The sequence below is a fragment of the Linepithema humile genome, chromosome 1 (genome assembly GCF_040581485.1).
Source record: "Linepithema humile isolate Giens D197 chromosome 1, Lhum_UNIL_v1.0, whole genome shotgun sequence".
NCBI lineage: Eukaryota > Metazoa > Arthropoda > Insecta > Hymenoptera > Formicidae > Linepithema > Linepithema humile.
Window position 1 is genome coordinate 27178902 of NC_090128.1, and position 16962 is coordinate 27195863.

Consider the following 16962-nt stretch of genomic DNA (forward strand, 5'->3'; position numbering starts at 1 on the left):
AGCATCGTATCAACTTGTCTCTCGCGAGAAACCGGCAATCCGCTATCGATCGGACGTGTCTCTATATCTGACGTCCGATTACTATCTTGTTAATATTGATAGCCAGCTTGCGCCGGCGCTAATGCGCCACAGGATTGCATCTTCGTTGCACATGCCGAAGACGATGTCTATCGTCATCGGCACTCAACCGCGTAATTTCATGCAAACGCTATGTAGCCCTTGCGATCCTATGATTATTCACTTTATCACTAAACAAGGTTTCATTACTAACCTCGTTTCATTTTTCCTTATTATAGATGCAATCCAGTGATGATTAAGAATTGATTTGACTTACCGCATCTGAAACAAGCAACAGAAATAATCCATGAAGACAGATCGATTTAAAACATTTGTATAAATATCATAAATATTTTTGCGACATTATTCTAATCTAAACTCTTATTCAAATTAACATAGATGTTGATTAACAAAATTCTTAAGAAAATCAAGGAAATAAGTTTCTTCTGAACGATAAACAAAAAGCAACCATGTAGAGAAATCCGATTAATTATTGTACGAGAAAATGAGATTAACTTGGCAGACGCTTGCAGAAGGAAGCGAAATTTTTGCTTCCACAGCAAATATACTCGAGGCAGCAAATATTCTCTTTCTTGAGTCCTGCGCTGCGGGAAGTTTTTTCAGAGCTTCTCGCGGAGATATACGGGGACGAAAGAGGAAGAGCATTTTGCGAAGACTCGTGCGCCAAGCCGAGCGATAAGAAACTACGAGGTCTTTAGCAGTTTTCAGGACAAGAGAGGCGCGTTAACGTATTCCGACGTGTGCACTTGTACGTCTGTAAGGTGCATCGTGGCGCGCACATGTACAATGGCGTAAAATGACGCGAATAGAACCGCATAATACTAATAATAATTGTCACGAAGAAGGGAGCGAAAGACGGAGGCACTCCAGCTTCAAAAGGCCGCCAGAGGTAATTAAAGCTCGAGGCGCGACCTTTCTCTCGCTCTTTCTTCTTCTCTTTCTCCCGCTTCCGTCTTTCGCCCATTCGCGCGTGCGTCCCATTGCTAAGAAAGAGAAAACATCTTCTAACTCCTTCCACCGGCTGCAACGCTCGTCTCAATAATAAATACCCCACGTCAAAAACCGACCCCGCTTCTCATTAGCCTACGCGGCACGGCGTGCTTCCATCGACCGAGCTCCATCGACGGACGGGAGATTAAATAGATTTTCTTAGAATCTCCGGCGCAGTAAATTCGCCCAAGTGCAGTTTGCGCCAGTCTGCAGCCTACGAACTGCAGCCAGGAAATGGTACGTCTCGCATAGAGAAGTTTTCGCGAAACTGTGATATTTCTCTTCCTGCTCTTGCTGAAACGTTATACATATCACCGCAATGTCGCAATTAAAGAGTCTCTTTGAGAAAATCCGAAATTCTATTTTTCATGGCATACAAAGTTCACATAAAAACTTTGTAAAGTTTTATAACGGTAATCTATTTCGACAAATTTTTGAAAACTGTCCATTATAAATATAAATACATTTACATTACAGTGATATCCGAAGCAATACTATAGTTATAATATAATATATGTATTTTATAACATAAATATTTTTTTAACAATTGTCTTTCCTTGTTTTGTATAAAAACTTTTTCGTGTGTGTGTGTGTGATGAATAAAACCTTAGCTTTCCCGACAACATCCGTAATTAATTTTCTAAACTTACATTATTCCAACTACACTGCCGTTAAACTTTTTCTTAAAAGCATTAATTACTTTTATAGTCGTTGCAGATTTTCGTGTTTGTATGCACGCTATTAGCGTATACATGCCTTTAATCAGCGCATCAAAATCCATTTATTGAACTGCAAACATCGTTAACAAACATTGTCCAAAAACAGTTTACGGTTTTCGACAGCAAATAGTTGAAGTACATTCTAAATATAGATAGTGTGTTACATCGCGTTCACATTTTCCAGACCGCTCGGTTTCAAATATTAGTCGAGCAGAAATGTAGCTAAAATTTACGCTATTTATATATTTTTGTTGCTAAGAAAATGTGAACGTAGTAAAGGCAATTATTTGTAGTCGCGATGAAATACGGAAGTAATCTTTTCAAAGATACTGCTGAAAGAGAAAATAAAAGCGGAAGTCACTGTCCATTGCACAAAGAAGGCAACATATGGATATATTTTATTCCACACGGACCACATGCTGCGTCGTTGGACATATGTACGCTTGAAAGAATATCCACAAATTAACCGAGTTATATTAAATACGTTCACGTTTGAAATCACATCTTATTTTCTGCCCTCGACGAGAAACAAGCAGCGCGAGCTATTTGCTTGTCGAGGATTATCGGAAAACTGCTCGTTAAAAATAGGCAGCAGCTCATTCGCGTTTGATAGGACGTTTGATAATGCGTTTACCGGCGATATTCACCAATGATGTTTGCAAGTGTGCACCGCGCTTAAGACATAAACAGGCTCGCGAAGGATGCTTACGTCGGGGAACATCGAAACTGTCCTACTTATTTTTTTTTCGCCATCACCATAGTTTTTAATGAGCACCGCGGTGCCTCGCGTTCCGCTTTTGAACCTTTTTGCACCTTTTAGCTCGTTATCTTGTTTAGTGCGACGTAAGCAGTTAAGAAGAGACGTACTACTTTTAATAGGTGTCAAAAGTTAAAAGCACATTCGAGACGCCGGAATAATGCAACGGCACTTTATCACGGATATAAAAAAAAATGTATATTCGCGGAACAAATTGCAATTGTAAATATATTTTATCTTTCAATTGTATTGGATATTCAAAAATATAATGTTACGAGAAAGTATGAGCAATGAATACGTCGGATTTGTAATTTCTCTTTCATGTAAAATGATAAAAATCTTCGAAACAACGCTCGTAAAAAGTATGCTTAATCAGAGTAGCCCCATTTAACATTCAAAAGAAGTGACATATCGGTGTATGCCATCAGTTTTGAAACAGCTTTTAATCACGGTCCTCGGCAGAGTACAATGACCCACGACAACTGACATGGCACCCTCTTTTTCCACAGATTTTAACGCGGAATGTTCTATGCGTTACATTTTAAAACGACACTTAATCACGGAAGTTCATGCAGTAGCGCGAATACGAGCGACACGAATAACTCTTTTTTTAGTTGGCTATCGATGAAGCGGATAATATCGATTCCCACAACAATATGTCCAAAAGCTTTATACTCAATTTGCTATAATACTCAAGTGCAAATATATTTCTATTATCAAATATATTCCATTTATTATTATTTACTGCAAGTGTTTAAATTATTCAAAATTATTCAATTATTACTATTTATGTAAATACATTCTATTGTTGCTATTTACCGCAAGCATTAAAATTGTTCAAGATTATTCAATTGTTGTTATTCAACATTTCTAAAAAATTTAAAAAAGCTCTCGGTTTTAAATGTCCGAGAATTTCGTAACCTATTCGAGCGTGATAATCAGATAATCGATGTAAATCCGAGAAAAATACTCTCTTTAGTGACAAGCATGTATTATGATACTTAAAAACGAGATTGGATTATAACACATAATCATTACATAATACAATTATAAAGTACATTAAAATTTTTCGAACTCCAATCATCTCTGTCGGATAACACATGATTAAAGGCCGCTTCGAAATAATAACTTTTGCAAAAGTAATTATTACGGTGCTTATGAACGAGCTAGGTTTAGCTTCTTAATCCGTCATTATCCTGTTCGGTGACGAACTGACTCCGGCGAGCTGTCGGCTTTCGTCCCCACGTGAGTTCGAGCGGGAGAATTCCGTGCGGAAATCCGATAATTGTTCGGGGGATAAGTGCGCAAGTGGGGTGCGTGAGGAGACGAATGCGTGCGTGCAAAGCGGACGGGCACGCAACCGACGCTTGCGTTGATTCCCGGCTGATCTCGGGCGATGCCGGTTCCACGTAAATCACACGCTGTTTCTACGTAGTCGCGACGATGGCGGTGGAGGCGTGGAGAACGGGAAAAAAAATAAAGGAAACGACAGGGGCGATATTGCCGCCACTATGATGTCGGTTGTAATGTTGCACGCACAGGAAGCCGGGGACATTAGTGAAACGCGCTCTGTCCACGGGATAATTCACCAGCGTCACGACACGCGCCGCGTGTATAATTGCAATTGTAAGTGTAACTAACTGGACCTGGTGTGCGAGAGCGATAGCGACAGCACACCATCGTCAAAATGAGATACGTCTACGCGCTGGATCAGCGACGACTGCGATGTGTTTTGCAAACGCGATATCGCGTAATAACTCGTATCGCGATAACAGTGTGCATTAACGTTACGCTTTTATTGCATATCAATCTGACAGATTTAATAATAGATAAAGGTCGGTATGGATTTTCGAGAGAAATATGGCGGGGCATTTTGCGATAGATTGCAATCACAATTAAAGATAGAGTTGCTAACGATTTCTCTGTGTGCGAAATACACGCGCTATTATTTTGATTACATTCTTGATAAAAGATTATGTTTTGATATAAAGTCCTCTATAAGTTTATCACACTGAATAAATATCACATAATATTTAAAAGATTCATAAATACAGTTCATAAATACAGAATTCACATTTTTCCAGTCTCTTATTTTCTTTGTTAAGAAAAAAAGTAAGAACTAAAAGTGAAAACTTCCGGGAGGTAAAAGACACAAAAATAACAACTAAATGTAAAGAAAAAAATTGCAAAACAATGTTTTTCCTGCTTTCAAAAGGAAAATTTAGTTTTAAGAGAGCCTTTGTTTAAAGAAACCTACGTTATCCTCAAGCAATGCGCGTTTTTGATCAAACGAATATTTCTTGTGGATAAAAGACCGATGGTAGTAGAGTATGAGTAGAGAACCGTATTCGGTAATAGGCAGGACATCCTGAAAATATCGGCCCATCGACGAGCGAAATTCCAATAGCGTCATTCAAGAGAAGTGCACGAAAATATTCGCGGAGGCACCTACCGTCACGACATGCATACGCCGACGCAATAAATTCGTTTTATACGGCGCTTCGACAGGCAAAAAACGAGCACCGGCATAAGTTATGAACACTTCAAAATCGCGCACGAAGAAGAAGAGCACGGTCCGCTTGGCTCACCAAATTTTTTTGTCAACCCTCTCCGTCGAGCCGCGTTAAGGATCCGAAATCATAATCTATTTGTCTGAAAGACAAAAAATTGTTTCGGCAAAACACGTAAATATCCATTACATTACACCTAAATATCTATATCCAATACAGAGCAGAGCAAACATTCGTCGAATATAAAAAGTTATAGCACCATGAAAAAAAAAGTGTAAAAAAAAATGAATAAAGTATGAGGAAACTTGAAATTTATTCAGATTAGATACAAACGTTATTTGCATCCAGTGCATTGAAAATATGAGAGATTTATAGGAATAAATGAAGAATATCTTCGTTGCATGAAGCTGAATGCGCGGGAACTCCCCAAACCATCTTTTTGCTACTTTTAAACTACCCTAAAATATATTTTACGGATACGTGGAAAAATTGAAATGGCCAACATTTACGTCACGATCGCGATAAAGTCTCGCGGAAGCGACTCACCCTCCTAAATGGGGGCCTGAATTTAGAAAGTTTATAACCGCATCTCCTTGAAATGCACTTCGATCGTGACGTCATCAGAGATGCATATTTACGAGATACACTTCCGCCATAAACTGCGCACGCGGCTATTACGATTTGAAGAACCGTCACGATAAAGTTCCATCGAGTTGCTGCATCTCCTTGACTCTTTCACATTGTACACGACCCTTTCCACCACCCTGCACTCGTTCCTGTCTCGAGAAAGTGCCAGCTGTATAATTTCGCAACGCCCGTGCAACGCGGTAGACGTATAAGAGCCGACAGATGTCCCATCTCGTGCTCGGTCACGTCATCCGGTTGTCATTCGTTTGCAAAATGGCTCGCTGTTTTCGTTTTCTGTTCCGTCGACGTTCCTTAATTCTGACATAGGAGCATCTCGTGTTCCATCTAGCTACACGTCTCTTGTGCATTTTACCAACAATTCCACCTTAGCAGTTTATCTGGATTATCGATATTTTGCTCAAAAGTTAATTAAAATTAAAAATGTTCAAGATAGCTACATGTTCGATTTTATGTTAAATTATCGTCTAATTATGTACAAAGTGTCGTATAATTCTATTTTTCAAAACCCGCCATTACCAGTTTATATAAATTACAAATTATTGTGGTTCTCCAACAATTTGAAGCAACGATAAATGTGCATGTTCTCCGTGCAACCATAAGGTCTCGATTAGGACCATTACGAGGTCGATACTTGTAATCGTTCATTGCTTACCACTTGACCCTTATGGGCAGCAAGATGCACGCAGGCACGAAAGGAGAAAATGGAAGAGAGAAAATTAAGGAAAGGCACGTAGATACTATTCGCCATAATATCTTACAAAGTAAATTAGTATTAAATTTTCGAAACTTTATCTAGCTAATAAAGTGATAAAAATTAATGATTATCTCTCGCGTATATATGCATGTACTCTGTTAATAATACATGCGAATATTACATGATGCACAATGATTCATATATACATATCACGAATCATCGTGCGGCGGCAGGATGAAAAGCATTTAATTCGACGATTTACATATGATGATTAGATGATTAATAGCGCATGAAAATGGTAATTATGCTCATGAATCAATAATCTAATGCAAATTAATAATACGATATAAATCGTATGACGCATATTATATATGTATTAATATTATACGTGTTATAATCAAGTTTGACGAGATCCGGTTAATTTTATAGTTAGCAACATTGTCGAAATATGCGAGATATTTCAACAATGTACAAACTTTCACTATATTTCCTCTGTTGATCAATTTAATTTCTCACATGACAAAATATTTGCAATATTAAAAAGAATATTAAAAACAAATAGTAATTTAAATTTATATATAATTCTAAATATTGTATATATATTCGCGATTCATATTACGAACTTTTGATATTTTGTTAATTGGCGATTGCTAATTTTAGTATTATCCAACTATTGCGATAGATATATGGGCACTTTTCCGCAAACACGAACAGATAGTTAAATGTCGGAGATGCAAGATCTTGATGCTACGCCGCTGCGGAAACTGGCAGCAACATAACGCGCAGCTAAAATGGGTCCCTAGTTGCCATGAAATGAGAAAGAATCGACCCCCGGACAGGGAAAGGAAGGTTTTTCACCCAGGGTGCAGTAAGCTATCCGTTGGTAAGGAGGTAAGGGCGCGCCTTGGGGAGTACTTTCGAAGTGTCTGTTTCTGGAAGGAGAGAGCGGCCGCGCGAGTCTGGAAGGGTGGAAGCAAGGGTTGCCAGTGGAAACCCATGAAATGCTTTTACGTCTTGGTGGCGGTAATTGAACTGCGCTATATGTGTGCCGCAAACAGGCTGGGCGGTCCGAGACGCGGGGCGAATAGTGTTCTCGAAAAATTGAAAATCTTAAAGCAATTGAAGCGCCACTTGAAGATAGCGATCGCGCGCTCAGGAGGTACGAAATAAGAAATAAAGTCGATATGCGAAGGGGATGAAAAGAGGTCAGTTGCTTAGCCCGGGAATGGGTATGTGTAGTATGTGCCAAGTCCGTAAGGACTCCGAAGGACGACAGCTAGTGCCTTCACGTAGAGTCCCGGCCGGCATGTCAATGATAGTAGTCGAGGTCGACGTATGAGTGCACCGAAAAGTGGTAGAAGGTGGCTAAAGGCATGGAACGTATGTTCGGCTACGAGACGTGCGCAGAATGCGTCGTACCTGCCGCAAAACGCTCTGTCACGCGACTGTGTTGCGAGCCTCTCGCCGCACGTTCGCATGTTCATACAGTTTCAGCCACGGACACTCGTATACACCATTTACACCTACCTTAAGAGAAAACGCGCGCCTGTATGCGTGTACGCCTGTCCATGTACAGAGTGTGTCAAAAATTCACGTACTTTCTCCCGTCTCGAGATTAGTCGACAACCTTAACAAAGTGTCTTTTATGAAAAAAAAATGATCAAGTTGCCGTCGACGTGGTCATTACATTTCAATCTTCGACGTTAAACATCCCACTAATCAAGCTCCGAATTAAAATTCCGTTGAAGTGAGTCTTTGGGTACACTCGGTTTAAAATTGACCTCTTGTTATCTATTTACACTTTCGCCGTTCAATTTCCAATGTTAAATAACTCGATAATTAACCGCTCCGTCAGATTCGCGTCGAAGAGACATCGCCTTCAAGTCCACCGGAAAATTCATAATTGCGGGAGAGAAAACGCGCGACTTCCGATACACCCTGTATAATATGTACCATGTAGTCCGGCGTATACGCGAGTGTGTGTGTGTGTGTGCGCGCGCGCGCGCGCGCGCGTCGCGTATACCTACGTATATAAGCGTACCTGGCTATCTACTCACCATGGGCAACGCCACTTCGCGTGATCCCGTGGGACCGTACCATCCGCCCGCACGTCCCGCACCCTCTGTACACCGTACGCCACCCTACACACCGCCGTCGGATAAACCGCTTATTTTATTCATAAACCCACAACGTGGAATCAATATTGCACCGTCGCCCCTGCACGCTCGAGGAGAGAGAGACGTCGTCAACGACGGCAACACGTTCGCCGCCTCGACGGGGATCAGGGAATGCGGACGGCGGACGTTTAACTCACTCACTCTCTCTCTGTCTGTCTCTCCTCCTCCTCCTCCTCCTCTCTCTCTCTCTTTCTCTCTCTCTCTCTCTCTCTCTCTCTCTCTCTCTCTCTCTCTCTTGTACGCCGTTACCCTTCCGCCTACACGTCCGCCGCGAATCCTTCGTCCCTCTACGATTCGCCCGTCCGGTCCGTGTGTCCGCTTGCCCTGTGTCTGCGCCTCGCTCTCTCCGTGCATCTCTGTCGGATGTAACGCGGTGGAATGTAGGGTGAAATTAGTCCTTAGCCCCCGTCTGATCCCGTGGAACGCGATGTCCATTCTATGACAGGACATATCCAAGTCCAGCGGCGGAGGAGCGGGGGAGAGAAGAGGGGGGAGGGGGGAGGGGGACAAGCAGCATTTCGCGCTGTTGAAGCGGAGGCATTGTCCGGACGATATAAATGTCATCGACCACCTGCCAGACAATCGCGATGTACCAAAAGAGATATAAAGTAACGCGTCGGATGCTTTTTCCGACCCGCCAGGCCGGCTGATTGATATGCACGAGAACGATGTTCTTTTTGCGAAAGGATGTCATAAATTCATTAACGCGGTCAAGCCCGCTGAAGTGACGGCATAGTTCTTTCGCATCAAGATAGTTTGTCGATAATGGCAATAGACTTCTTCGCTTTTATGTATGCATGAGGTGCACGCATTAAAGTTACACAGCGACAACAAAACTGTCAGTTCTAAAATAAACGATATAAAACGATATTAAAAATTCCTATCTCGAGGAACCCCCGAATCGATGCGCGGCAAGAGTACGCCTGCTTTGCATTCGCCACTCGTACATCGGTATCGCTCGATACAAAAAGCGCGATAGAACGGGAACGGGCGCACGTGCCCAAATATCCCGACTGTCCGAGGTTAATGTAACGCCGTTGCGAAAGAGAGGTAATGAGACTCACGCCAAACAGTCTGGTAAAGCTCAAACGCCGTGCCGAACCGAAAACTGAAATTGTCCTGTATTTGAACCGGCGCTTCTCTGTGCTTTCAGGTAATACAGGGTAACACGAACACGTATTTGGAGTCCAAGCACGAGCTGGAGCCGCCTCTGTGGGCGAGCAAGATCCGTTTTCTGCCCTACAGCTATCACAGGCGGACGGTTTGCATGCGGGTCGAGCTCTACGGGTGTTACTGGAGCGGTAAGCTGTTTGCACTCGCCAATTTTCGTGAAACTTGCCGCGGACTGGTACACCCCGCCGGACTGTCCATTAACCCTGATACCAGCGCGCCCAGAGCAAATTTGCTTTTCAAAATCTTGCTCGTATAATTCCGTTTTCGACCGGAAATCGAATTAGCTACGGGCGTCGAATAGGCGCTCTCAATGGCGGAAGCACGGTGAATAATTAGTACGCATGTTAGACCATTACGTCATCCAATACTCGCATAAACAGTTTATTATGTAAACAATTTAAGCAACTAGTTTCAAATGCGCACAAAAATCAATTCCTCTCCGGTTTCTTGCACATTTTCATTGCTTCGCGTTGAGCGCAAAAAAATGTTGCTCTTACTTAAAGTTATATAGCTTCTTCTTACGTTTTTTAAAAGATCGAATATATTATTCCGCGGGCTTAGCTCATATCTATTTCCTTCAATCAAGCGTTAAAAATTTTATTGAAACGCATCGACCACCTATAAATTTTATATTTATCTTACTATATAAATTTATATCCGTTGTAAAGAGATTAAAAGAGTCGTCTAAGTCTCTGTAAGCTCGAGTCGCTCTCGAGAAGGTCAAAGACAGTATCGTCGTCGAGATAGAAGGGTCAACATCGTATCTTTTCCCTCTCGCAGACGGCGTGGTATCTTATTCGATGCCCCAGGGCGATAAAAGGGGCGCATGGGAATTCTTCGACGCGACCTACGACGGACATTGGGACGGCGAGCTGCGCCGTGGCCTGGGTCAGCTAACTGACGGCAGAACGGGGCCTGATTATTTCAAAATGCACTACGATAACGAACGCGCCCAGGGCTGGGTCGGCTGGAGGAACGATAGCCGCGGCCAGCCGGTCGAGATCAAGTTCGAGTTCGACAAAGTCAGGGAATTCTCCGCCGTCCATATTTACTGCAATAACGAATTCACCAAAGGCGTCCAGGTTAGTAATTAAATACTTGTGTACTTGAGCTTTTAATCAAAATGATTGATATCTTTAACTCCTTTTTTTTTAATTATTTTATAACAACGTTTACGAAATGGATATAACGTCGAATAACGTCGCGGAGAAATCTTGCAACTATAAACAATCCTGAACTAGTTACGCAACTCGTTGCATTCGTGCTGCAATTCTGACGCGAGGCAAGTGTATAAATCAGTGGATGACACACACGTTACTGCGATTATTACCGTAATATAATACGTAGGAGTGTATGACATAAATCCTTTCTATTGAAAGATTACCCGGTGCGCACGGTAAGAGCCGGGACTACGAGCGAAGATACATCACACGCGCGAAAGGAAGAAATGCGCGAAGGGATCTCTCTCTATTCTCCCGCACGAAATACACTTCGCTTTAAACACACGTCTAATCTCTCGGACTACTCGTCGCAATTCCGCACGGATAAAACTCCGGGAGAAGCTAGAAGAATCCACGTGATCAAAACAGAGCACGCGCCACTTGCTATATCGAATTACATCTCCAGGATCTCTCCTCCCCTCTCGTGAACTCGTTGACGCCGTGGAATCGTTTACCTTCGCTTTAGCGACGTTATTCCCCGCCAGGAATGCGCAAGCAGCGTCGATCAACATGCTCGCTCACCACGGTTCTTTACGATCCTCTCCGCCTTTTACCGTCATCATTTGCCTTTAGCCGTCGCGCAGCATCTGGTCGGCAAGACGCACCCCTTCGTTCGTCCGCCCCCGTCCCGTGCTTTTCGCCGCCACGCTTGATTGAATATTCCGCTCGACGCTTTATCAGGCAGACGCCCGTTGAATATCAATACACCGCGGCGCAGCAATTCCGACAGTTTGATATCTGCCACCTCGGTCTTGATGATCGCGTTGAGTCGCGCTATTAGCCGCGTTATTTCGCGAGGAATCTTGTGGATCCCAGCGGGGAATTCGCACACACGTTGTAACGGCATACGTTGCTTAGTTAGAATTCGGACGCTGAGAAACGTATTTGTGCGGTATAATACTCGGTATGATAATAATTATTATATCAAAATATAAAATTGCAATAAAGTTCTTTATACAATAGTAATTATAATTGTAATAAATTGCATAATAAACCAACTGTCGTGATTCGTGATGGATGCGAAATTTCGCTCACGCGCATTTTACGTTCTTCATCCAGGACGTAACCCCTATTTCGTAATTTCAACTTTTACTCGCGAAACTTAAAGAGAAGCCGGAAAATTCGAGCAGAGATACTTGATGGAAGAAAAACAATTCCCCCGGATGCTCCTTGAGAGGCAAGTAGGAAACTTTTCGCATCATTCGCCGTATCCGTGATTCAGCGCGTTGTAGCCGCGGAAATGAGTTCGTGGGGGCGGCTTATAAAGAGGATTCCTCGTGCTTACGCCGAGTTATAATTCGATCCGTTGTGTAATTTCCGTTTGCCCACAAATCGCAACCTCGCCGCATCATCCTATGTAGATCTGACATCTCGATAGTATTACGACACTCGCCCCGCGGCAATTTACATACAAGCTCCAACACTTTTATTATAGCAAAGCTACAATGCGCTTTCCTCATTACAATTTGCGTCTTGATATCGCGATTATTATAGGAGATAAGACACGCAACAGAATGCGAGATCTATGAATAGCGATAATACCCGTTATTAGGAGAAATATTAGAAGACGGCGCGTAGACGGGGAAAAACAAGGGGAAAACGAGGGACGCGGAAATGGCAGTACGCATAATGTGTAAACGTTCATCATCGGTAATCGCGCATTACAACGGCCGTCCGCTGACGTCATACCGAAAATATGGAAACTCGACATCTCCGACGACGCGATGTATGCCGTACATATTGCATGTTTCATCATACCCGAGACAAATCCGCTTTAAACACGCGCGCATATTCTGTCATATGCTACAGTTCGTTTAGAGGTTCGACGGCGCGTGCGGTGAAATATGCATGGGAGATTATTGAACGTTGCCAGAAACGGAAGCGCCGAATTTTGATCCGAGTAAAATTGCCCCGAATAATTCTTTCGCGCTGAAATCACGGGGAGAAAGGTGAGATTATGTCGTAATCCGGTGTTGCGCAAAAATTCAGTTATTATTAATTTTTTATAAGCGAGAAGTATCTATTATTGATATATTTCATCAAAAAAATATCGCTATATCAGATCGAATCTTCGCGGCGTAATTTTGTCTGATTTGATTAATATAAACAATCATTTTGTTACAAATATTTTATTAACAATTACATTTAAAAAACTGATTTGTGTTAAAAACCACGAAAATACTACGGTTAATATCTTGCTTGCGGAAAAAACCGCGGACGCAAGTGAATATCACGCAGATATAACGTAGTATTAGTCGTACGTATGGAAAACTGTAAATAAAAGCGCGCTTTGACCCGGCAATCTAAACGGTAACAAACTTCGATCTGCAGTATTTCGAGTGCGTCGTTAAGCGCAGATCCTTCAAACATACCCCCGTTAGTTTTGCGTTACTGGGAAACCTGGTGAAACCGTTCGATTTTTTCCGGAGGGGCCGTACATCCGACTGTAGAAGCAACGTTACCGAAACGATTGCCGCAAAAATCGAGAAATTTCGGGAACCTGCCGAAAATCCACGGGACGCATAGCCGTGCGTGCGTGCGCGCGCGTTAACAAACTAGTGCGCGAACGGCGAATATTTCGCACAAAGCGCAAATACAGCCGGGCGCACGCGGGCAATCCGGTATAAACGCGTATACTCTTTGATGCTGGGTTCAGTGATCACCCTCCCAAACATCCCCCCGGTGTAGTGTTCGTATTACGATTCAACTTCACCCCAGATTCCCGCCGAATGTATATAAACTTTAATAGCCTGTTAAACGTAAATTAGAATGTAGCCGCGCGATGAAATTCGTTGCGAATATCGCGAGCGGTATTCCTTATCGTGCGGCGCGCACAGTGGATAACATAAAAATGTGCGCGTGCAAGATAGACCATAAATGGATTATATACTTTATAATCCGTGCTGCATGGTAGACTGTACTGTATATAGTGCTATAACGATGAATCGGAATGGCGTTTACATTACCGCGAAAAATCATATAAATTCATACGGCGTATCACGAACGCGTAAAGCCCAATAAGTATTCGCGCGATACGCAGCGGTATAAAACACTAAAAAAAAAGCATACAAATGTGCATTACACGAAAAATATTAAAAGAGCGAAATTCCGATAGATTCCTCGCAGAAGCGCCGTGGAAATGCGAGATATAAGATGACGCGCGCTCTCGTAAATCAATATCTTAGTCAGGAGAGCTCGGGCTCGTTTGCAGAAATACTAAAAGCCCGCATATTGATATATCGAAGAATTATTGCCGAATTTATGAGCGGCGCATCCGCATCCTCCGCAAACGTAAAAAAAAAAGTGACAAAAACGAGCGCCTCATCGTGAGCGTACTAATGGGTTTTCGATAACCAATTCGGATAATCGGGCGGGCCACGCTGAAAAACCGACAGAGCCTTCGCTTAAACCCAATAATTACAAAGTCCCTTATACACACGCATTACCCTCACCGCTGCGCGGGCATGGAAACTACGGTGGCAGACGACCACCACATCGGCGGCGCGCCATAAATGCACCCGGTCTTTGATGCAGCGGTCAGCGGTCCTCCAAAACGGCCACGTTGCAACCTCTTCGTGGTCGATGCCTCGACGTAGCAGTACCCAACAGCCGATCATCGTTCTCCGAACTCCCTTCTTCCGCATCGCTGGATTTTACATACGGGCGCTGCTAGTTCGTCGACGCGCGCACGAGCTTATAAACTCGAGCTCTAATACAATGCGGAGAGAGCTCCGTTCTCCGCATCTTTGATATGCCCAATCTTCCCCCTTCAGCGGCGGCAGCCGGTGAAACATGTCCGCCGCGTACGTTAATGGATCGCGATGCGAGCCGGTCATCAAAACAGCTTCCGCCGGGAAGCTGAAAATTCGCGCGAGATCGCATGCGCGGATCGTTCCGGAGTCTGATAATTTTCCGGCGTACGCTCACTGCGTCGTAATGTAATAAGCATAAGAGGGGGACGAATCTGCTTATTCACGAAGAATGAATTTACCCGCTTTACTCGTTTCAGTAGAGAGGACAAGAGACACGAAAGGCCCTATCGCGCGGAGATCCCTCTCGTTGTCTGATATTCCGGCGGTAGGAAAATACCTCTCTCATTCGCGTAAGAGTGCCATTTCGTCAAAGTGCATAAATTCGCGTGATTGCGCGTCCCGAGTCGATGTAACACTCTTTCGCGCCGATTTTATTTACGAATGCTCTTTCCTCCCGGATCCGTTTCAATTTCGCTGACGGACGTTTCCCTACGCTACGTGTTTGGCTGAACGAAGGCACGCATTACCTATTCAGCGTAATGCATAAAACTCCGCAGCCGACTAATGGAACGAAATGGAATGTATACGCGTGTCATAATTATTCTAGGAATCTCTCTAATACAACCCGTTACCTCGCTTCCCCGAGAGCTGCACCTGCAACTCGATAACGCTCCGCCAATAAATTTATTCGCGAAATTCTACGTTCCCTAATTCAGCCATTTATTATTTCTCAAGAGCGCGCTCTCATTTCTTAATACCTATTTCATTACGCGGCAAATAATAGAAAAAATGTCGGTTATTTAAATATGCGCATATAAAGCATCCAGGCACTCAACGAGATTGCAAGCGACGTTGTTTTTTACCACAAGCAGCATTTATTTGTTAGATATTTTTCGCGAATTCTTCAACTCGTGATATTTGCCTTTAAAGCACACTGTCATACTTAAAAGATTTAATTGTGAATTGATCGTTGTGCTTTCATACATTCACAATGCGCGCACCTGAGCAAACTCACTCACCGTGTACATACACTAACTCTGCTGGAATATATATCTCGTCTTTTTTCCAGAGACTTTCGGCAGCAACGTAGCACGGAACGAAAGCTCGTACAAACGAGTTTTATGGCAACCTATCTTCATACACCACCTACGCGTTCGCCGGGCGCGCAAGGTGCATCGATATGTCGATACTACCTGCTGTTACCGTCAGATCCCGCGTCTTCCCGCCGCACCGTACATCGCCCTCGGCTGCCATTGCCGCGAGATAAACCTCTGGAAATTGGATTTACATGACGCGGATTAGGATAACCGAATCTGATAGGCCGACTCCCTGTCTCCCGCGTCATTGGAAATGTATTCCGGATCCTCCTACGACCGCACCATCGAACGTGTAAAATACGAGACAAGAATGAGAAAATAAAGACATCGCGGAGGAATTTGCTGACACTTTATTATCTTGCATTCCTGCATCGCGATAAGGACAATTTTTCCTAGACGGCATTCCGCAAAAATCTCATCGATAAGCCTCGTTGCTTTTCTAATAAAGTGTTCTTTTTCTTCGCAAAAACTTTTAAATTGCATATATGAATAATAAAAAATAACACATAATCCGGTAAGAATATCAAGTTACTTAGCATACACAGGGAAGCTGTATTATCATTATTAAATACATGAATCAAGTACAGAAGGAGCTTACTTTGTCGCTCGTGAACTCGGTAATTCGATAACCTTCAAAGAATCACCGCTTTACAAACTCTTACACGCGCTCAGCCACGCTATATTCCTTGACAGTCAACTTTACGCGATATGATATTCCACGCTCCAATTCCAGCGAAATACAGCACACATAGAATTCCTCGGCAAATTACTCGCCGTGGACTGCGTAAGCCAAGATGGAAGGCATCCAGCTTGCTTGCGGAGCCTGGCGTCCACTTAAGAACCTTCCTCCCCCGGAAATTATTCAACATTAATCGAAACTTACGGAATTCCAGATTATCCGTCGCGTCGTCATCGCCGGATATTCGGAATTTCAAATAGCCCGTAACTTACGAATATTCAACAGGCACTTCGCACACTCGGCATACAAGACCGTTTAGGCACTCGCGCTGCGCTTTCCCACACCGGCATTTACACGATGAAATTCGATTCGATTTCGTCCGCGCTTCAACGCTGTACTCTCACAGATCGCCATTCTTCGCGAAAGTAAACGGATCGATCCGCGGTTCTATCATCTCCCTGCCTTCCT

General features: G+C 43.3%; 1 protein-coding gene across 1 annotated transcript in view; it reads left to right on the forward strand.

Annotated features, from left to right (window-relative positions):
* The window catches only part of LOC105668533 (discoidin domain-containing receptor 2-like), a 135866-nt gene that overhangs the window by 80621 nt on the left and 38283 nt on the right, over nt 1-16962 (forward strand). Inside the window, exons 5-6 of the mRNA XM_012360965.2 lie at nt 9727-9874; nt 10527-10828. Of these exons, the coding sequence (XP_012216388.1) occupies nt 9727-9874; nt 10527-10828 (450 nt within the window). The remainder of the gene's footprint in view (nt 1-9726; nt 9875-10526; nt 10829-16962) is intronic.